Genomic DNA, 23,364 nt, shown 5'->3' on the forward strand with positions numbered 1-23,364 from the left:
ATTGATAAAATATCATTAAATAACGGCATTTGGTTTCAAAATAAAAGTTTTATTGGAGATGATGGCAAAATCGGACAGTAACTTGTATCTTTTACAAGATTTGAATTTGTAATACTGAAGTCTTTAGAAGACATGTAGTTTTGGAGCACATTTTACAGTGTACGGTTCATCAGTTTGGAATGAGATGTACCAATCGGCATTGGAATTATCAGGTCCCTTCGATATAATTGAAAATATGCCGAGGCGATGTGGTCGGCAGACTACCTGAGCCAATCACCCTGCAAACACGCCAAAACAGTATTGGAAAGTCTCATTATGTTTTGCGTTCATAGACCATATGATAAGGGAACTGGAGAGTGGAGTCGCGTACGTCTAGTATTATCAGAAAATCGCTTCTTTGTGCTGTATCTGCTTCATCGTGTTGTAGGAAATATAACAGACGAACAAATCTCAACATTGTCTGAGACATACGAAACTGACCTGGCATGTAATTTTGACGAATTTAATTGGGAGGTCGCTCGATGCCGAACATGTACGCTGGTTTATAACATCTTGCGAGTGCTACCATGGAGATCTATCAGTGTACTACGTATGTTGAAAACAAATGTACGATCAACAATGAACAACGACATACAGTTACTGCATATTCATCGGTATTTCAGTGTGAATATTGACAAAGTAATAGAGAAGTTTGTTTCTGCCTAGACCCGAAGAGCAGATTTTTGACGATTTTGAGTAAATTCTGTATCACAAATATGTTTTCTTTATGTATTACTCTATTCAGAAGATTTATTAATAGTTTTACAATAATATTTTTTTTATAAGTCCTCACTACATATAGTGCCTCTCATTAACCGTCCTTTGACCGAAAACCGAAAAAAAACATTTTTCTGCAAAAAAAATTTGGGAGTTGCTTGCACATTGTTTCTTTCTAGCTACGCCCCTGAAAGCAATTAACCAATTAACAAAATCACCTTTTAATTTCCAAATTTCGTAAATGAACATTAATCTTCAGAGATTTTCAGGTGCAATAATAGATATCGTAAAGGGTTCTGTGGAATGCTGTTTTTTTGTGTCAAGGATTCCCCCTGCAAATAGTGAATCCATTTATCATTCCATTACAGGATTTTTAAAAAATCCAACATTTTCTTTAGATATTTTGTCTTGATCTTGAGTACTAGTTTTGGCCCAAGTTTCATGATAATTTATGAAGATTGATGCATTGATAATTTATAAAAAGCCATATAGGATCGCTATGTCGCGCTTTGGCATCTTAAATACAAATGTATGTCACAGGCTCAACAAAACTGTAAACCACAAAACGATTCTAAGGAGATAAAGGATTGCTTAAAACAAAAGGGAAGGGAGTATAAAACTCACATTAGCTTCAGACTTGACAGAAAATGAACAAATAAATGATATGATTCCATTTGACTGAAAGTAAATTTTGTCAATTTTATTCACAATTACAAGCCAACGAAGAAAGAATTATAAAGCTGATGTGCTTCTAACAAGTTATTTTTATTTTCTTTAGATTGCTTTTTCAATAGCCTTGGAGAAGTCCATATATAATTAAGCAATCTGTTTGCATTCCTTCGTCTAGGTTTTGTGTAATATCATCTATGAAGGGCATTATGTTTGTCTGAGTGGGACATGATGTTGTTGGTTAGGTAATTACATGTATGTGTTCCATGATTTTGCACCTGCTATACACGTTAAAGATACCGTGGACGGTAGTTTTCTGCTTTGTACTTTTGACCTTTTTTTGAAGATAGGACAAACGTTGGCCATTTTCCAGTCTATTGGTAATTCTCCATATTCATAAGAGTTTTGGAAGATGATACTGAATATTGGTGTTATTTCGGTGGCTATACGGTTACGGTTTAGAACCTTAGCAGATGTAAGTTGGTCTCAGTGGTCCATAAGATATAACACATAAAACTTCAGTAAGAGTCGGTATATGCAATTCAAGTAAAAATACAAGCTTTGAAGAGCTTTTAAAAGCAGCTGCCGTGTGTGATCGATTTAGACTTTATTAGTATTTTCAGTATTCCATGCATGACATATCTGCCAGTGATGTTAACTTCTGGCATAGATGGATAATTTTTGTTTGAAGATCCACATCTATCTTGGAATTCCTGGTTTGAAATGCTTGTTCTCCCAGAAAAAGCAGACTGAAACTGTTGGTTAATTGTATATTTGCTTGATCATAATCTAACTTGACTGAGGATCTTGAAAAAATAGGGTCGACTACCCTATTTTTTCAAGTCAGTGGTAATTAAGACTGATTTCTGCTAATAAGCAAGCTAACCAAATACTCTACCTTAACCTACATACTCAATGCATTCTGCTGTATAAAAAAAGAATATCCATTAAATCATAGTATTCATATATATATAACATCACGAAAGACCAAAGTACATATGCATCTATCATGAGTCATGATAAAAAAAAAAACATATTTTATCTTGTACAACACTGAAGCCATATGTTTTGCACCATTTGAATGCATATCGGTAGATGTATTTATGTATTATATTTCGATATAATTTAGAGGCACTTTACAGGCTCAGTCCTGTGTTTCTACAATTTATTTCTGTCTTTTATTCATACCGGAACGTCATCATAATTTGTTGTGGTAGTGACGTCAACGGCCTTGGACACAAATGGCATGAGTTAGGAGGAAACGCATTCCGACCAATTATTTCCCGTTATTGACATGAATTAAGAGTCAACACGTTAAACAGATATAACAAAGAACCGTTTGTAATCAAGCGATGCCAATATGAGTGTTGACGCTTACGCCCCGAATTCCCAAACGTTGACATTCCTTGAAACAGAGGAGGATCTCCTTGGGGCCGACACGCAAGGAACGGATTTTGATTTCACTGATTTTACGCTCCCGTCTCAGACACAATCTCAAACTCAAGCATCACAGCTTGACTCCAATCAAAGCCAGGTAAATAAGCATGTCAGTTTTCTTATCAGTTTAACTTGTCATGGAACGAAAGTATGCAACACGTGTGCAAACTTGATTGACTTTCAGTTTCAACGAGTTTCATTCATGGCAATCATACATTTAAGTGTATACAATAAATCAAATATTTATAGTATTTACATTCCGTCAAATTACATTCATTTTATCCAGCCCTTTCAAAACCAAAAACATCCTTCCAATTTGAGCTGTCTCAACTAACACCTACTACTACTAGTACCAGCAGAGCTCTAGATAAGCTGCGTATATGCCTGATCATGCAATATAAAGAAAACAATTGAAAACCCAATACAAGTGCCCATTGCAGCGTTCAAACACCCAATTCATGCAAACATGCAAAGGAAACCCCTTTTGACATGATTGAATGTGAAAACCTTAAGTCACTATCGTGTTATCTATTACATTGTCGTTGTGTAAATCTACATTTGTAGTTTTGTTATATTTATAAGTGGAAATGTCCTTTTGTTCTTAAAATACAATAGAGTGACACCTCAAGTAGTTGCAATGGGTCCCTGTTTGAAGTTTCTGATGCTCAAAAAGTACATGTGTTGAAGAAAACAGGTTTCGATCTTCTCTGCGTAATCAGCGTAAGTCATGTCATCATATTTAATTCTATCGTATTGATCAGAATTTATCTAACACATGTCAATGAATTAAAGCAAAATAAAATTTGATAAATATTTAATAGAACCATGTCTCAATCAACTTGAAAGTAAGTAGTACACATGTTCCCTAGGCTATGATATGATCTTCTAATTTCAATGCCAAATAAAGACATTTGAACCCAATTTCACGGTCCACTGTTCAAAGAAAATGATAGTGCTAGTAGGGCATCCGTGTGATATTGGGGTACAAGTCAAATTGGCATCCGGTTAATTCAGCACCCACAGAAAAAGTCAAATTGGTACCTGGTTAAATCGGCATCTAGTCAAATTGGCACCTATTTGAAGTCAATTGGGCATCCAATTATATTTGATATAAATATATATAAACTATTAAAAAAATGAATAAATGATCTTTCTATTTCTGATTATTTTTAGTTTTTTTTTAACATTAATGACTCAAAATTCTATGACTCAGACTGTTGTTTTGATAAGTTTTCTTTTCAATTAATTAATTTTAAGAATTCACTAGTACCTATACAAATCTTTGTTGATTAAAAAGTCAACCAAACCCATGTCTTACTAGCATTATTAAAAGAGCTGTACATCAGTGTACATTGTATCTCTATAGAAGTAGTTATTGATGTTTTTTTTTTTCTTCATTGAAAAACTAAATAAAAAACAATGAAGCCTTTTCGCAAGATGTTGTTTAATCATGAGAAAGTTAGAAGTAGTAAGAGGGAAAACTATGAGTCCTTTTCATTAGTATCACTAATTATATGTAATTCTAAGGTCGTTTTGCAGGAAAGTTTAAACAGCATTAAACCAACAATCATGCAGAATGCTCATCTGGTTGAAACATGCATAAAAAATATCTTACACCTTTAATACACTCACATTAATTTGAACGAAAAATAATGCATACAAACCCCCCCCCCCCCCCCCGAAAATGTAAATTGGTCAATATTTTGGGACAACCCCTTCTTTATTTTAATCGATTTGCTTAGAATACTGCCGAAAAATATATATTAATTGATATAAAATATATAAGACATATTTAATATGGGTGCCCAAATTACTACATCAGGTGCTGATTTAACCAGGTGCCAAATTGACTAAGTGCCCATTTAACTATACTGGGTGCCGATTTGACCAGGTGCCGATTTGACTAGAATTCGACACATTCTTGTTTTTGAAAGGTTAAGAAATTCATGAACTACAAATATAGGACCCTTGCTAAACATGCAATTTTAGGCCACAAAGATTTTCTAATATTTTGTACAATGTACCTTTCTTCAATGCTGAGGATTGTAACTTGACATGTTGGATAGACTGAGACCTATGTTTTTCTTATAAATGAGAATTGAAGTTTTATCTTTTTGAGATGTGTTTGTAACTTTGTTTATAATATTTATCAGGTGAATGGTATAGATGGCAGTATCCCTAATGACGTGGATGCGAAAGGTACCATCGAGGTGAAAGTTAATAATGTTGCACAGGGAGTTGGGGAGCTGAACTTTGAGGAAGATGAAGAAGAACAGTTTTGTATGAAAGATCTCCCCAAACATGCATGCTCGTAAGTTCTCTTAATGATAACTATTAAAAGCTATAAACATTTGAAGTATATGGCTTATAAAGAATAATCATGATCTATAAATGTATTAGTTGGAAATGGGCGACAGCTTAAGTAAAGAAGAAACAGTGCAGTTTCATTTCAAAAATATGATGATAATCTTCCATGGCAATTTTTTCTAAATAATCTTCAGAGATAAAAAAAAATTGTAACAGAAAGGTGAAAAAACTAAAAGGACATTAAAACTCGTAAGTTGAAAATAAAATTACAGTACCAAGGCGAAAAAAACAAGACGACAAACAGGATACAAAACATGAAGAAGGTACAAATTTTATGTAATTAATTCCTCAATCCAAATACCTTAGACTTTGTATAAAAATTCACTTGTTAGGCAGGCACCTGCTACATTTTGTACATGTATTATTGACTATTTACCAACCTGATTTCAAATGGAAGTACAAGTTACAACTTCTGCTCTATTGATTGTATACATTATATTTAAACAAGGTTTTCTATTATAGTTACTGTGGAATTCATGATCCAAGCTGTGTAGTATTTTGTAACAGTACAAAGAAATGGTTCTGTAATGGTCGTGGTAACACCTCTGGAAGGTTTGTATTCTTGTCATTTATGAAGATAAAAAGTCATGGTATTATCAAGATTTTTCTTGAAATATAGAAATGGTAGAGAAACAGTTGAAAAATCTGTAAGAAATGTTAGATAATATTTTCCACTTTTATTTTCTCAAGCAGGGGTATATAGTGATCCTCCATTTGTTTGGTCGGGAATTTGTCTGTTCATTCTTTTATTTGCTCATCAGCACTTGATATGATATACCCATCTTCTAAACCAGTGGCTGTATTTCACTGAAATTAAAAAATAAATAAATTATATCCAACATCTTATATAGCTAATGGAATTGTAAAGCAATTCATGCTTTGCTTAGTAAAATTTTCAGAGCTGTTAGTTTCAGATGGGTAAACAAACTTAATTCTAGTAGTTTAATTCTTTGAATTTTGCGATAAATTGTATGCTTGATTGTTAAAAACTAGCCAATAATAATGTGTTAAATGATACTACCTATAATTGTAGCCACATTATCAACCATTTAGTGAGAGCCAAAGCAAAGGAAGTGACACTGCATAAGGATGGACCCCTGGGAGAGACAATACTGGAATGTTACAACTGTGGATGTAGGAACGTCTTCTTGTTGGGTTTTATACCAGCCAAGGCAGATTCTGTTGTGGTCTTGTTGTGTAGACAACCTTGTGCTACTCTGTCCAACCTCAAGGATATGAACTGGTAAGTAATCAGTCTTGCTCCCAAGCCCACTAACCCAGACTTTTAAAAATTATCTCGACAGACCAATAGAATCCAACTACTTTTTTCGTAAAATTATGCTTTTGGTCTGAAGATTTATACAAGTTTATTGTGAAGATTTTGCCAAAATTAATTTCCTGTACAAGTTAATACATGTAGTAGTTTGTTAGAAAACTAATATGCTGTCTATCATGAGGTATTGATCATTGGAAATCAAGATATAAGTGCAGTGAGTCTGCTTTGTGAAAACAAAAGTTCAATCATCCACTAGAAGGCAACATTTCTTTGCAATTTTAAGTTTTAGCTTTTGTAGTATTTTAGATTATTAAAACAAAGTTCTTGACATGTGCCTTAATTATTATTTAATGACTAGCATATCTGCTCTTTGGTTTTGGTATTTGAAAAAAATAACACAAATTTTTATGCCCCATTTGTGGGCATTCCTGTCCCAAGTCAGGAGCCTGTAATTCAGTGGTTGTCGTTTGTTTATGTGTTACATATTTGATTTTCATTAATTTTTATATATAAATAAGGCCATTAGTTTTCTCGTTTGAATTGTTTTACATTGTCATATCGGGGCCTTTTATAGCTGACTATGCGGTATGGGCTTTGCTCATTGTTGAAGGCCATACGGTGACCTAAAGTTGTTAATGTTGTGTCATTTTGGTCTCTTGTGGACAGTTGTCTCATTGGCAATCAAACCACATCTTCTTTTTTATATATTATGTTTTCTGGTCTGTGCGTCCGTTCGTTCAGCTTCAGGTTAACGTTTTTGGTCGAGGTAGTTTTTGATGGAGTTGAAGTCCAATCAACTTGAAACTTAGTACACATGTTCTGTATGATATGATCTTTCTAATTTTAATGCCAAATTAGAGTTTTTCCTCATTTTCATGGTCCATTAAACATAGAAAATGATAGTGCGGATGGGGCATTCATGTACTGGGGACACATTCTTGTTTAGACCTGATTTCTGACAAAAAATAAAATAAGACTTTTCAACATTACACCAGAATTGTCAGAGGGCAAAATGGCAGAATTGTCTTCAGGTGATTTTTATGATACATAGCAGGCTATAAAAATTCTTATATTCCATTTCTTTTACAGGGATCCAAACCAGTGGCAGCCATTGATACAGGATCGTCAGTTCCTGTCATGGTTGGTTAAAGTACCATCAGACCAGGAACAGATGAGAAGTCGTCAGATTACAGCCCAGCAGATCAACAAGTTGGAAGAACTATGGAAAGATAACCCTGATGCTACTCTAGAGGATCTGGAAAAGCCAGGAGTTGATGAGGAGCCACAACAAGTTCTACTCAGGTAATGAAAAAGACATTTGAAATTTACACAACGGGTTTTTCTATGAAGAGATATATGACAGATCATGTCAGTGAGATAGCAACCTAACATTAAATGGCACTGGAAAAAGAATAAGAAGCCGCTTATTTATTTGATAATGTTACATCTGATATTTATGGCCCCTGCTCAGCATGTCTGTCTGAAACTATGGAAATTGGTTTCAGGTCTTTAACTTTAGTTTGCCTCAACCAAATATTATGAAACTTATACACATTAATGCTTATTACAACAAAACATAGATCAGATTTGAATTTGGGTGGCGTCACTTTTTATTACTGTTCTAGGGTTATGCCCCTTTACAAATGAAAAATATGATGAAATTTTTCGTTTCCATTCTCCTACATAAGTTTACCACATCCAAACCTTATTAAACTTATACACAAATAAAGGCAACAGTAGTATACCGCTGTTCAAAACTCGTAAATCCATGGACAAAAAACAAAATCGGGGTAACAAACTAAAACTGAGGGAAACACATCAAATATAAGAGGACAACAACGACACAGCATTAAAATGTAACACACACAGAAACGGACTAAGCATTAGACAAAATCCGATGAGAATAACAAGTATAACATCAAAACCAAATACATGAATTTGGGATAGAAAAGTACCGTAACACATCTTATAGTAATATGAATTAACACTCAAATATAAGAGAAAACAAACGACACAACGGAAACACAACGTTAAAATGTAACACACACAGAAACGAACTATAATATAACAATGGCCATATTCCTGACTTGGTACAGGTCATTTTTAAAGAAAAAAATGGTGGGTGAACCTGGTTTTGTGGCATGCCAAACCTCGCACTTTAATAGCAGTGACGCCCAGATATAAAAGTTTGAAAGTCAAAACAAGTAAAAAGTTGTACAGCACTGAGGATCAAAAGTTCAAAAAGGTTGCGCCAAATATGGCTAGGGTTTTCTGCTTAGGAAAAGAACATCCTTATTATTTAGAACAATTTATGCTATTGCAAACAGTAAATTTAATCAAATGAATATAAAAGATATACATGATAAAACTGAAGTATTAACTAATTACAGAAAACAAAACCCAGATACATTACAAAGACCAACACAAAAAATAGCATACCCGACTTAGTCGAGGCCTAAACTCAAAATGTGAAAAAAAGTGACGTCATATACGAAATGGTGAAAAGGCACAAAAATTACATCACATTTGAAATTCTGAAACAGCACAAAAATGACATGACATTTGAATGACTAAAACTATATCTCAAAAATAAGAAAGAATTAGGATTGATTTAAGATTATATTTGAACTAAATACTGATATTACATTTAATAACAATGCACATTGCAATACTTATTAATAGCAAATTGAGACAAGTCTTATTACCAGAATACTCAGATTGAGTTCGCGTCACTTTTGCCTTTTTTAAGTTTTGTCCCTGTATAACATTATATTCAAACAGGGGCATCATCTTTGTCCTAATAACACATTTTCAATTTACACAAAATTCATCACATTATGTTGAAATTAACAGTGTTAGAAAAGTTTATCCTACTGTAATTCTGTAATTGAAGATTTGTGTATTGATTGTCTTTGTTTTACTTTTTAGGTATGATGATGCATACCAGTACCAGAATATATTTGGTCCTCTCGTCAAGTTGGAAGCTGACTATGATAAGAAGTTGAAGGAATCTCAAACCCAGGACAACATTGTTGTCAGATGGGATGTTGGTCTTAATAAGAAGAGGATTGCTTTCTTCCACCTCCCTAAAGCTAATGATGGTAATTTTTATGGGCTCTTTTTACAAAAAAACCCTTTCAATAGGAAATTATACTGAAATATTAATAACTTACTATTGTTTTTACTCGTAAGATATTTTGTGAAATGAGTTGCAGTCTATTATTTTCAACGATTTATTGTAAGTTATAATTTTATGCTGGCCTTAATATTGTGAAATCTACACAAATTTTTGATAATAGTAGATTGCCTTGAATAACATGTAATTGACAAATTTATTTCAAATGTCAAATTTTAAATTGGTTTTCTTTAGATTATGTAAAACTAGAATACCTAAGTTTGCTATAAAGTTTCAAAGTGTTGATGCCAATGAAAAGTAACTTTTTATGTATCAATTTTTTAAATACATCACAGAGACAAAAATAATTGTTTGTGCAAAATTAATTATGTAACATTTCAGAGATGAAGTTGATGCATGGAGATGAGTTGAGACTGAGATACCAGGGTGAATTACACAAGCCTTGGTCTGGTGTAGGACATGTCATCAAGATACCAGACAGTATCCTTTCTATATTCTGTCAAAGCATGAAGGTTACATAGTTGACATTTCTTAATAAGGAAACCAGTGCTTGTGTAGATTTCTTATTTAGTCATTAATTAATGCAGTTTAATTTATAGATTCCAAAATCTTTTTCCACATTTAATGAATCAAGTTGTGCAACCTGCAAATTTATTTAGGACTCAGATCAGTCATATTTTTTTAATAAAAGAAGATGTGAAATATTCATTAATGAGACAACAACCTTACAATAGAATAAAACCAATATATAAAATTTCGACATACTCCAATAAGAACTTTTTAAAACATTTCCACCTCTAAAAAAAATTCCTCTCTAAAAAAATATTTACATAAATATAAGACAGGTAGGGATATAAATTATGTAGAATAAACAATCGGTGTATTATTAGCAACTAGATTTTGAAATAATCCTTAACCAGTTACCAGACCATAGTGATGAAGTAGCTATAGAGTTGAAGAGTAATGCTGGTGTACCTACAGAATGTACACATAACTTTGTTGTTGACTTTGTGTGGAAATCTACATCATTTGATAGGTAAATTATCAGTAATCTCATTTGTATTAATTTGTACTTAAAATGGAGGGAGGTATAGGATATTTAAAGTATCATTACACTTTGTTTGCAGCTTTGAAAACATATGTTTTATACTAGTTCTATTGCTGGCCCTTGTAATATTGTAAATGTCATATTTGAAAATTAATTAACATTCAATTTCAGGTTGTAAGGTTATGTGCTAAGAGTAGGGAGGCCATTGATTCTTCTGTTTCCTTCCTGACTCTACTATTTGATGTAAATAATGATTGATTGACTATTGTTTGCTTAACATCCAGTGGAAAATATTACATCTAAATAATGAAATCAATATGATGTGTCATCTACATTCAATGCTTAAAACTTAATTTCAATCTTTGGCTAAAATTTATTCATTAGTTGAATATTCATAGCTTTCCAATCAAACTAAATGCCACTGAAAAACTTCTATCATCTATTTTCTCTTTGTAGGATGCAGGCTGGTTTGAAGACCTTTGCTGTAGACGAGACCTCAGTGTGGGGATATATCTATCACAAGTTACTAGGACATGAGGTAGAGGATGTTGTCATCAAGTGTCAGTTACCAAAGAGGTTCAGTGCACCAAGTTTGGCAGAGTTGAATCACTCACAAGTATATGCTGTCAAGACCGTTCTCCAGAGACCACTCAGCTTGATTCAGGTATATTTCTTAGAATTATGTAGTCTTTTCTATCTCGTGTGTAGATTATTTGGAATTGATGTGGTCATTAAATGACTTCTGAAGTGAACACTAATAGATGAAGGGAGATTCAAAATGGGATATAAGTATCAGCTTCAGCTATAGAACACACTTTGAATTATTGATAGTTTCTTATTGGGTCCTTGCAAAATGTGGTAAGATACAGATAGAGATTTTGATTGGAAAACATTTAAATTTTATGCTACAATATCTACTAGCTTTAATTCTATTATTATCATATGTTATGCTAATCATTTGTAATGAGTGAAAAGGTTTTTTGAGAACAATTACACTCTACAATAAGAGAGAAAATGGGTTTCCTAATTTGATCATTTCTTTAATTACAGGGACCACCAGGAACAGGAAAGACTGTCACTTCAGCCACCATAGTGTATCATCTGGCCAAACAGAACCAAGGACAAGTCTTAGTCTGTGCCCCATCAAACATTGCTGTAGATCAACTCACTGAAAAGATTCATAAAACTGGACTGAAAGTAAGTCAATTACTGACACCTTCATCTGATGAATCAGAATAGGGCTTTCTGTGTTGTTTGTAAACTGTGGACTGATTACCGGTAGTGGTTTAAAAGCACTATGATTTCATGTTATAGATAGAAATATAAGTTGTTAGTTTGATTGTTTTAAAGGATCTTCTTTTTATATGAGGGAAATCAAAAGATTATTAAGTTTGATTTGAAAAAAATAAATATGATTTATGATATCAGAAAGAGCTGTTGTTAAAATTAGAAAAATTCATATTTTTTTTTAATTTATTTGTTGTTATTATTGATGCAAAAGTGAATAGAATTTCATTTCAATAAATATGTAATATTTTTAAATTAACAGAAACTTTGAATTTCAGGTTGTAAGGTTATGTGCCAAGAGTAGGGAGGCCATTGATTCTCCTGTTTCCTTCCTGGCTTTACACAACCAGATCAGAAACATGGACAGTGTACCAGAGTTAGCCAAGCTACAGCAGCTGAAGGATGAGACAGGGGAACTGTCTTCTGCTGATGAGAAGAGATACAGAGCTCTAAAGAAACAGTGTGAAAGGGAACTTTTACAGGTTAATACCAAATCCTTACGAGTTTACTGAGGGCTGTTCCAGAAAATACTATGTCCCCCCAGGGACGGCACTTTTTTTTAACCCCCACCACCCACAGAAATAAAATTTAATTAGAACAGCACTCCCTTTGCATTTTGGTATTTCAAATACAACCACTCACATAATATTTAAAAAAATTGCCTTCCCTGGGGGGGACAGTATTTTCTGGAACAGCCCTGACTCTTTTCATACAATATCTTGCATTTAAAATAGATTTTTAATTATACTTAAATATTACAACAAAAAAAGGAACTCTCTCAAGAACAGTGGAATGAGGTAAATGAAAAGGTGAAAAATCATTTAAAATAGATATCTTTGCTTTTCATAAACTTGTTGATTGATGTGTAATTACTGTTTGAAGTAAAAAGAAAGTGTTTTTATACTTGTTTGATAATGTCAAAAAGAAAATATGATAAACATATCAAATCCAAACACAATTTTTATTTATTTGAATACAGCATGCTGATGTGATCTGTGCTACATGTGTTGGTTGTGGAGATCCACGTCTGTCTAAGATGCAGTTCAGGTCTGTGTTGATTGATGAGAGTACACAGGCTACAGAACCAGAGTGTATGATCCCAGTTGTACTTGGATGTAGACAGGTAGGTTTTCCCAATCAAAACTTAAGTCGAATCTGAATTCTTTATTTCCTTTGACAATATAGGAACTGGATCTGGTTAAAATATATGTATTTGCATTCATTTATGTTTCATTTATGGTTTTTTTAAACTACAACAAAATATACTATAATGTAATTGAAATTTGTTTTCTAAGCATCTATATGTTAGACATTGACAATAATAACTATTAGGGCTATTCCAGAAAAAAAAAATGTATGGGGGGGGGTTGGAAGGCAGTTTTTGTCAGCACCCGCCACCCAGACAATTGTAATTGAGAATTATAGTGCATTATAGTGTGAAAAGTTGCTCTGATACCCATCACCCATGTATTATAAATACAATGTGCCTTCCAACCCCCCATACATTTTTTTCTGGAATAGCCCTTAGAATAGAAGAAAAGTGATCTGATTGATTAAATGGTTTACCTGTTGAAAAGGAAAATCTAGATTCATCATCCTCTGAAGTCATTCAAAAAGACCAGCAGTAAAATCACTGTGTCACATAATATATATACCAGTCACAGTGTATGTCTTGTTACATGGATGTGTAAAATATTTATTTTTTTACTTTTAGTTAATTCTTGTTGGAGACCATTGTCAGTTAGGACCTGTTGTTATGTGTAAGAAGGCAGCCAGAGCTGGTCTGTCCCAGTCACTTTTTGAACGTCTTGTTGTTCTGGGTATCAGACCTATTCGTCTACAAGTCCAATACAGAATGCACCCAGCACTGAGTTCTTTCCCTTCCAACATCTTTTATGAAGGATCTCTACAGAATGGTGTCTCTCCAGGTAAATACTACCTATTAAATTAATCATAGATACCAAGATTGAAATTCTGTACCCTAGTTGCATGTTTCGTCTACAAAAGACTTGTCTGACACTCAATTAAAAAAAGTGAATATAGCCAAATTAAAACAAAGTTGAAGAGCCTTTGCCAAATTTATGATACTGGTTAATGAAGAAGTGATTTTTCAAGACTTTTTCTGAATTTTGTTTTTCAAAGTGTAAGAAAATTGATATCAAACCCTTACTCAGATGATCTGAGCCTTTGTTGGTGTCCATACATCTGTACATAACTGAAATATACATATATTTATTCTCTTTCAGCTGATCGTACGAGGAAGAATTTGGATATTCCATATCCCCAGCCAGACAAACCGATGTTCTTTTATACAACTTCTGGACAGGAGGAAATATCCAGCTCTGGAACTTCATACTTAAACAGGTATTTATGGCTTTGCATTGTAAAAAATAAATTTCATTTGTAAAGAAGTATAATAAAGGTGTGTAAATATATGTACATTAAACAAAAATCCAACTAAATAGTAGGAATTGAATATTTTAAGAAACAATTAATACTTTATTGTTCAGGATTTTCCATTTAAACACACATGGTACCCAAGGAAGTCACTTTGAAAATAGAGTGTTTTACATTGTCATTTCGGGGCCTTTTATAGCTGACTATGCGGAATGGGCTTTGCTAATTGTTGAAGGCTGTACAGTGACCTATAGTTGTTAATGTCTTTGTCATTTTGGTCTCTTATGGACAGTTGTCTCATTGGCAATCATACCACATCTTTTTTATAATAACCACCATAGAAGCATTTTTTGAAACCACACTTGTAACATTGTTATTCACTTGACCTTCCAATTATTTCATAGTTTCACTAGTTAATTTATCTATTTGACTAAATTGTGACAATTCTTACAGGACTGAAACAGCAAATGTAGAGAAAATTGCTACCAGATTTCTTCGTTCAAACATCAAGCCAGAACAGATTGGTATTATAACACCATATGAAGGACAGAGAGCATATATTGTCCAGTACATGCAGTACAGTGGATCCCTTAACAAGAAACTGTACCAGGTAGGGAAAATAGGAATTTAAAGATGAGATATCAGTAGAATTCTAGAATATTTAGAAAAAGTGTATTTGAGGAAAAGTGATTTTATCTTAATACTCCATCTGGTCAGGTGTTGGAATTTCTGCATTGATGAGCTGAAGAGCTAATTTTTTACAAGATTAAGGAAGTCCCTTTATTTCTACCTCAGCATATTCATTATTAACCACCACCTGGTTTGGGATTATAACTGTTTTGGAAGTAATTGATGATTGATGTAAATGAACTCAGAAAAATTATCTCCAAATTCCGTAAACACTTGTCTAACAAAAGTAACATTTAACAATTTCACATATTCCAATGAACACAGTTTACAATAAAATACAAATTTTTAATTCATATTTTGATGAAGGTATTATTAATTTATAAATTTTCTGATGATTTTTTGGTAGAAATAGATTATCCTTTAGAAGAAATCTGTAGGCAACATGAAAAAAATAATTGCATATGTAATTACATTCTATTATATAGCATAGATGCCAACCATTACGATTTTTACGTAGTTTTTCTGATTTTGCGATACAAATTATGCTATTACGGTCAAAGTCGAATAGTTACGGATTCCCAATCATCGCCGTTCAATTTGGAAATCGCGGATTTTTATCATTACTTTTCTGTCCTGGTCCGGTATTTAGAAAACGACAATGTTATGTTTCCGGTTTCTCGGGAGTTATCAACCTATTGATGGGAACTAACTGACTTCCGAAGAGGAAAACTTGCATTTTATGAAGTAGCTTTCCCCATTTCTCTACTTCTCCTTGACAAAACGAAAATGTACGAGTCCAGAACATCTGAACAATTAATGAATGGAATTCATACTACAGACAACATGTTGAACGACAAATTTTAGTGCACATCATTTTGCAACCACTCGTCAGTAATTTTTATTGGTAAATGCAAGTTTTTGAATGATTACTGAAAACTTTTCAAAAATACGGAAAATTTGATAGTTTGTTACTGATTGTCTCAAAAGGGGTTGGCATCTATGATATAGGGAAATATCCCCAGCCCCCCGAAAAAGCTATAAAAAAATATAGAAATAGTGAAGCAAAAAATAGATTTAAAAACATCAAATTAATATAAAATACAAATGCTTTGGTTTGTTTTTATTGTAAAAATAAATGGGTATCTTTTATGGCTTTATGTATACAAATACATGACTACCTATGAAACATTTTATTTTGTGCATATCAAATTTTGTAAATAATGATAATTTTATTTTCAGGAAATAGAGGTTGCTAGTGTAGATGCTTTCCAAGGAAGAGAAAAAGATTACATTATTCTATCCTGTGTCAGATCTAATGAACATCAAGGAATAGGTTTTCTTAATGACCCAAGACGTCTTAATGTGGCTCTTACTAGGGCAAGGTAAGTTAATTAGGATTTCTGAATTATCTATGGTGTATAAATGTGGGATTTTACTTTGAAATAAAATTAATATGGTTTTATTGTGTCATGAGATTTTCTATATTGTTAATCTTACAAGGTTACGGAATTTTTAAATAATACATAAAAATAATAACAAACTACAAAAAGATAGACAGTACAACAGACCACATCATCTGCCCACTCAAAAAAGACATACAATAACAAATAGATAGCCTGGCTTCATGATAGATGCTCAGACACAAAATAGGTTAAACATGTACATGTTCTTTTAGCTCAGTTAATTTCTTGTCCCTGGCCACAGTTCTAATTCTTTGTATCAAGAGTAAGGAATTTTATTCAGAATTTTGTAACTAGATTATATATGATCATGCACATTAATGCTGAAATAATTTCTTTTTAGATTTGGAATAATCATAGTTGGAAACCCAAAGGTTCTTTCCAAGGTAGGTTTCTGCGTTGAGATTATTATTTAAAATGTAGTTTAAACTATACACATGATACACTGACTGTGATATTTAATAAGCAAGTCTTAATTCCTTAATAACAGCATAAAGCATAAAAGTGTTAAAGATTTATTTAAAGTCAGGTATACACATAACTATACAACATAAGCTCTGTACAGAGCTTTTAACAGACATACATATATTCAACATTATTTGAGAAGTACATGCAACATGATCAGAGAACCACATAAAAAGAGGTGACACTGACACTAGGGAGCTATTTTAATCACAAAATGTAGCGTTCTACTTTGATAGTATACAGGCATTAACTAGTTTAGTAAGATTTAAGGGTTGCTCAAGGCATATAAGTTCCATTGAACTTAAGGTTTCTGAAAAACTTTTTATGTCCAGTTATTAAAGTTCTAATGTATAGTTTAGAATGATTGGATTAACTCTTTTTAATTTTTTTACAGCAACCTCTATGGAACCATTTACTGACCTACTTTAAAGAGCAAAAATGTTTGGTAGAGGGACCATTGAACAACTTGAAGGAGAGCATGATACAGTTCAGTAAACCAAGGAAACTGGTCAACACCTCAAACCCGGTTAGTAGTAGTACAATAATGTAGTTCAGAGCACATAAAACTTCAATTTCTGTTTTTTAGTGCAGCATTTCAAAATACATTGTTGTGCTTCTTTAAGTGAGAGAAAAAAATAAAAACTGTACATGTTACAAAAGTTAAAGAATAAAGTCAATGAAGTAGTCCATGACTTTAAAAATGCCATGAAATATCTTATTACTGTAAACTTTTTTAACTTTAAAAACTGAATTCTACATGCATTGGAGAATTTCCTGTTGAGAATGTTTGTTTTGTTGTTTATAGGGAGGAAGATTTATGAGTAACATCATGTTTGATGCTAGAGAGGTCTTGATACCTGGAAGTGTTTATGATAGAAGTAAGTAGAATTGGATAACAACATGTTGGTATTGCATGCTATGAAAAACTTTCCTTTTTACCAAATATAGTCATACTATTATCATATATAGCTGACTATGTAGTATGAGCTTTGCTGCTTGTTGAAGGCAGTAAGGTGACCAATAATCTGTGTCATTTGGTCTCTTGTGAAGGGTTGTCTCATTGGTAATCATGCCATATCTTCTTTTTTATAATGACAGTTAATATTATCATTTGTGTATGTTCGTGAATATATATGTTCTACTTACTGAGAGCATAAAATAATGTTCCTGATGCTGAATAGTTGGAACGCTGAATTTTCCAAAGCATGAAATACATGTAGCATTATTGATTAAAAAATATTTCAGGCATTTTTGTTTCTAGTGTTGTGAGTAATAAGCTTTTTACATTTATCTTTCAGATCAAGCGTACAGGGAACCAGTTGTACGTACCCATGACCAGATGAGTTACATTGGACCAGAGAGAGCCTATGCTGGACCAGCAGTTAATCTACCAGTACCAGTTAACATGTTTATACCACCAGCCATGCCACAGAACTTTAATGGACAGCCACCAATGCATATGGGTTAGTTCTTGATTCTTCTACAGTATCGTTCATTGTGTTTTACTGCCACTGTTCTGTTGAACTGTCAATCACTAGAATACAGATTTCAAAGATATCAAAGGGATATTCAAACTCATAAGTTGAAAACAAACTGATTTAATGACATGTCAAAAAACGTAAAACAACCAATAATCAAAAATCAGTACACAAAACACAGCATAGAACATACCTAGTGAAGAAACATGCATCTCGTCCATAAAAATCAGTACACAACATAGAACATACCTAGTGAAGAAAAATGCATCTTGTCCATAGAAATCAGTATGAAGTTGAAGTTATTTCTTTCAAATATAATGGAAGAAATGATTCATGAAAGATTATTTTTTTATGTTTAATATTGTAAGTTGACCTTTAGAATGAAAAACTGTCTAATATATTTGAAAAAAAGTCTATATCAATATTTCTAACTCTTACATTGTTATTTTTAGGTAACAAGATGGTGCCAGGTCGTTTTAACAACAAAGGTAGAGGTGGTCGACAGAAACCTCCTCGTTACAGTAACACACAAGTACAACAGCCTCTGAGTCAGGGTATGAGTCAGAGTCAAGCTAGTCAGGTATGTACATCTTAAATATTGGGTAAGGTCAGCTATGTTTGTTGTTAGGTATTGATAACATACTCCATCTCAAAAGTCTTAAGACTTCCAGCATCAGCCCAGACGAAGAACAACTAAATTTGGATGTTCCATGGATATATGGATTCTTATCAGTATTACGTTAGATTGTTCTATGTTCTTTCTTTTAACTGTCTAGATAGCATAAATTTTGATACCTTGGGGAAAGAAATTTTCCAAAAATTATGATTAAACTTTATTATGTGTTGATGATTTTATTTGATGGCTTTTTTCATTAAATTGTTAAAATAGACATCAGCCGTAATATTTCATGTTTTGTAACTGATTTCATCCAGATCATAAATAAATCAAGGTCATATGTTTGAATCTAAATATTTAACAGTATAAACAAGCCAAAAGTATGTACAGAGATAGAAATTAGCAATAATTACAAAGACATCTTATATATACATGTGAAAATGAAAGTTCTGTCTGAAAATCATAAAATGTAACTCAATTTAATGTTTCAGGAAATGGGCCAGTCCTTCTCCCAAGGTCCACTGACCCAAGGACAATTGTCAATGAGTCAGCCTTTCCAGATGAGTCAACCTGGACTCTCAGGTCTCTCACAGCCTGAACTGTCACAGGTAGGTTTTCCAGCCTCTAACAAATATTTATTAGGGCTATTCCAGAAACAAAATGTATGTGGGGGTTGGAAGGCAGTTTTTGTCAGCACCCGCCACCCAGACAATTGTAATTGAGAATTATAGTGTGAAAAGTTGCTCTGATACCCATCACCCATGTATTATTAATATAATGTGCCTTCCAACCCCCCCCATACATTTTTTTCTGGAATAGCCCTGAGTTTAAAGTTGCCTGTTATTTTGAGCACTGTAACTAATTGTACATTTCACTAGACACAATAAAGGCCATTATGTTCTTATTCAATACTTCAAACAAACATAAAGATAAAGCATTTATAAAGTAAAACTCAACACCGTTATTTGGTTATCAGCTAGCCCTGACAGCACAGAAATCTTATTTTATTATAAACAATTAACAAATGTCCAATTGCTGTCATCGACCGCTGCCATCACATATAAACACAATCTACAATAGAAAAATGTTCTATAAGTTGAAGAAAAAAATCTTTACAGTAATACATACATGTATCTTATCAACTATTTTCTACATAACGTACTATTTACATTCCTATGAAGTCTTAAAAAAAGGGTGGGTGGGTGGGAAATGAACCTTTACTGTCGGATAGGCAAACCTTGAATGACAATTCTAGGCTTTCTTATAATAATTTTAGCGCTAAAATTCTAGCATGAAGTTATCATGATTGATATAACTTAAACTGTGAAATATATATATTATTTTTAATTCCAAAATTCGTTTTGCTTTTATGAAAGTATTATTAGTAACAAAATAAAGCAAATTGTGACAGTTGAGAAAATGAAAAACATTGAAGCAGAAAAGGCAGAGAAAAGTCTTCAAAAAAAAAAAAACCCAGAAAGAATAGAAAAGAAAACTCTCAACTTTGAAAATTAAACAATTAAAATTTTCTTTTATCTTTACAGGATAGCTACTTAGCTGATGACTTCAAGTCTCAAGCAGATGGCATGCTCTCCCAGGATTCTACATACCAGGGTGATCGTATGTTCTATGCGTCTCAGCTATCCCAGGGTCCATTTAACTAGGTGAGAACTGCAGCACAGCAGTAACACTGGAGCAAAACAATGGACAAATAACATAAATAAATGATACGGTGTGGAGTAGTGTCTGTATGTATGGGGCCTACCTGAAACAAACCCAGCCGCCTTCACTGGCATAACAACAATGTGCTGAGAAACCTCCAAACACGAGGCACATAAGCTGCCAGCCATGTTTGTCAACAGGTGGTGCTCGGATCGACTCTGACGAAGACAACGGACACTTCAGAACAGTGAACTGTGGAAACCGATGATGATTACTTATTTTACGAATCATTTTGTTTACCATGATTTTTTTTTCTATCTGGAACATTTTGCTACCAGATCCAATGTTTGAATTAATCTATAGTTAGTACTAGTATGTATATTTTTTTTTCCGTATCCCCCCTTGTATCATTATATGGTTACATATTTGTTTGCTTGGTTTCAATTATTTTAATGTGCATGTAATTGTAATTGGTTTTATTATTTTTGTGTAAATCAGTTTTTTTCATCCTATGGTGTAAGAACAGTATAAAGACTTGGAATAGAAAAAGATTCTAACATCCTATTTTTCTGTTATATGGTGATAAAATTCAAAGGCCAAAAAATGAAAAAGAATCAGCTCATCTGAGCTAGAGTATTAATAAGGAAATTTAGCCCATTGGAATTATAATTCACAAGAAGGGACATTCAAAAGGAATTGAAAACTAGATATTGAATTATAAAAATTATGATTTAGGTTTGATAATAAATACATTTGATATCAGAAAGTTTAAAGTGAAGCAGAAACTAGCTTATTTTGAAATGGAAATGGACTTGCCCACAATACAAACAACAGATTCCAATAACTATGATAGGTGTTTTTGAAAGCAAAATGTGATATTGATTTACATGTTGTATAAGGACAGCTGTAAAGTTTGTTATGATTTGTGAATTGAGTTATAAATAAATATAAAAAAGAAAAATATTTGTATTTATATATTGTGTGTTTCACTATTTTGAAGATCTTTCGCACTCTAGATACACAGTGTTTTAACTTATATTGATGTAATTAAGTGTCATATACTATCTTGACCTATGTAAAGTTGAAGTTAAAAATTGTTTCTTTGATATGAATTTTGTACCATGCTATGTCGTGCACCTACTTGTCACTATTAAAATATGTTTGAGCTTGTAAAATCTGTTTTGGGAAATTTGCATAGCACCTGGAATTCTTATTTGATTTCTTTATTATCTCTTCAAAATTCCAAATTAAATTTTCTTCATATTAGTGAATATTGCAATACTTTTTTTAGAGGAGGATGGTCTGTGGTCGACTAAAGGGAAATAAAGCTGTGTTTAGGCTTATACATAAAAACTCCTGCAAACTAGGCTGTTTCACTTTCTCATAAAGGATGCATGTTTAATACTTTTATGTATATTATTTAATCAAGATAGTTTACACTTATTTAAAAATAGTTCTTGAATAATTTGAAATTGAATTTTTGTTTGAAAAACATAAAGACAGACTCTGTGGTTTAAATGGTAATTCCTTGTGTAACTTTAGTTTTAAAATGTTATTGTAATTTGAGGAAATTATTATGGAATACTGAATGAGCTTGCTTAATAAAAATTAGCGGAATAATAGATTGTGTTCTTCTTTTTGTAGAAAACTGCCTCTGTTCTAGTCGAAGTGCGCTAGCTTCAAGTTGTGAAGAGATTAAGCTTGATCCCTAATCAGTTGAAAGTATACATATTGAATTCTTTTAAAAACACTAAGCAAATTAGGTTAAGAGGTTGAGCATTGACTTTTAAGAATATTAGTTTGAGTAGGGTGATCAGCACATTGGCATCTATAGTACATATGGACTTAAAAGTCGGTGTTCATAGATGTCTATCAGTAAGCATTATTATTAGTCTCTTGGGAGATTGTACATCAAAGAAAGTACTGGTAATCACATATTTATATATATACTAGACACATCCGTGATATCGCGGGTCCGTGACTGAATTAAAGTATATAACTATGCGCAAGCCTTATTTTAGTATTAGTATTGTCATCTGATAAAGTCATGCCGATTATAAGATACACAGTTTTCTCTGCTTTCAAATCTTTCTGTTTGAACCCGTCGAACTGGAACTTATCAATTATTGGTAATATTAATTATTTGGAAAACAAAAGGTCCTGGAATGGAGTATTTTAATCAACAGCATTGTTTTATATTAGTTAGAAATAAAGTTGAATTCTTTGATTTGCTGTTTTACGTCATGCCCGCTAACAAATTGAAAACTGTACCTATACGCCTTATTTTTAGTATTCGTATTGTTATCTTAGAAAGTCTTACTGATTAAAATACTACAATAGGTAACAATTTGACAATTTAGTAGTGTCAACCCTGTGATTATGACCCGTGTATATAGCATATTAATCCTTAATACACCATTTGGTGGTGCGCCTGTCAGATGCGGAATGTACAGATAAGGTAATAGGTAACAGGTGAATATACTATTGGTATTGGTATCGGACTTGACCCGGAACTTCTTAATTATTGGCAATATTAATTACGTGGAAAACAAAAGGACCTGGAGTGGTGTAATTTTTAATCTACATCTTTGTACTATATTAGTTATATATAAAATTGAATTTTTTTATTCGTCGTTTTTACGTGATGACGGCTGACAAATTGGACCTCCTAATTTTAGTA

The 23,364-nt window shown here is 32.7% G+C and overlaps 1 protein-coding gene across 1 annotated transcript; it reads left to right on the plus strand.

Annotated features, from left to right (window-relative positions):
• Positions 1 to 2,605: 2,605 nt before the first annotated feature.
• On the plus strand, positions 2,606 to 22,306 carry LOC139519679 (regulator of nonsense transcripts 1-like). Its single transcript, XM_071311892.1, has 23 exons — positions 2,606 to 2,959; positions 5,016 to 5,173; positions 5,692 to 5,781; positions 6,263 to 6,472; positions 7,595 to 7,807; positions 9,434 to 9,606; positions 10,023 to 10,121; positions 10,569 to 10,677; positions 11,146 to 11,353; positions 11,740 to 11,886; positions 12,255 to 12,458; positions 12,956 to 13,099; positions 13,691 to 13,904; positions 14,223 to 14,340; positions 14,827 to 14,983; positions 16,243 to 16,385; positions 16,807 to 16,849; positions 17,323 to 17,454; positions 17,734 to 17,806; positions 18,227 to 18,391; positions 18,859 to 18,986; positions 19,514 to 19,630; positions 20,567 to 22,306. The coding sequence occupies exons 1-23, from the start codon at positions 2,786 to 2,788 to the stop codon at positions 20,684 to 20,686; spliced, it is 3,339 nt and encodes a 1,112-aa protein (XP_071167993.1). The 5' UTR covers positions 2,606 to 2,785; the 3' UTR covers positions 20,687 to 22,306.
• Positions 22,307 to 23,364: the final 1,058 nt, after the last annotated feature.

Source organism: Mytilus edulis, chromosome 4 (assembly GCF_963676685.1).
Source record: "Mytilus edulis chromosome 4, xbMytEdul2.2, whole genome shotgun sequence".
In the NCBI taxonomy this organism is placed as follows: domain Eukaryota; kingdom Metazoa; phylum Mollusca; class Bivalvia; order Mytilida; family Mytilidae; genus Mytilus; species Mytilus edulis.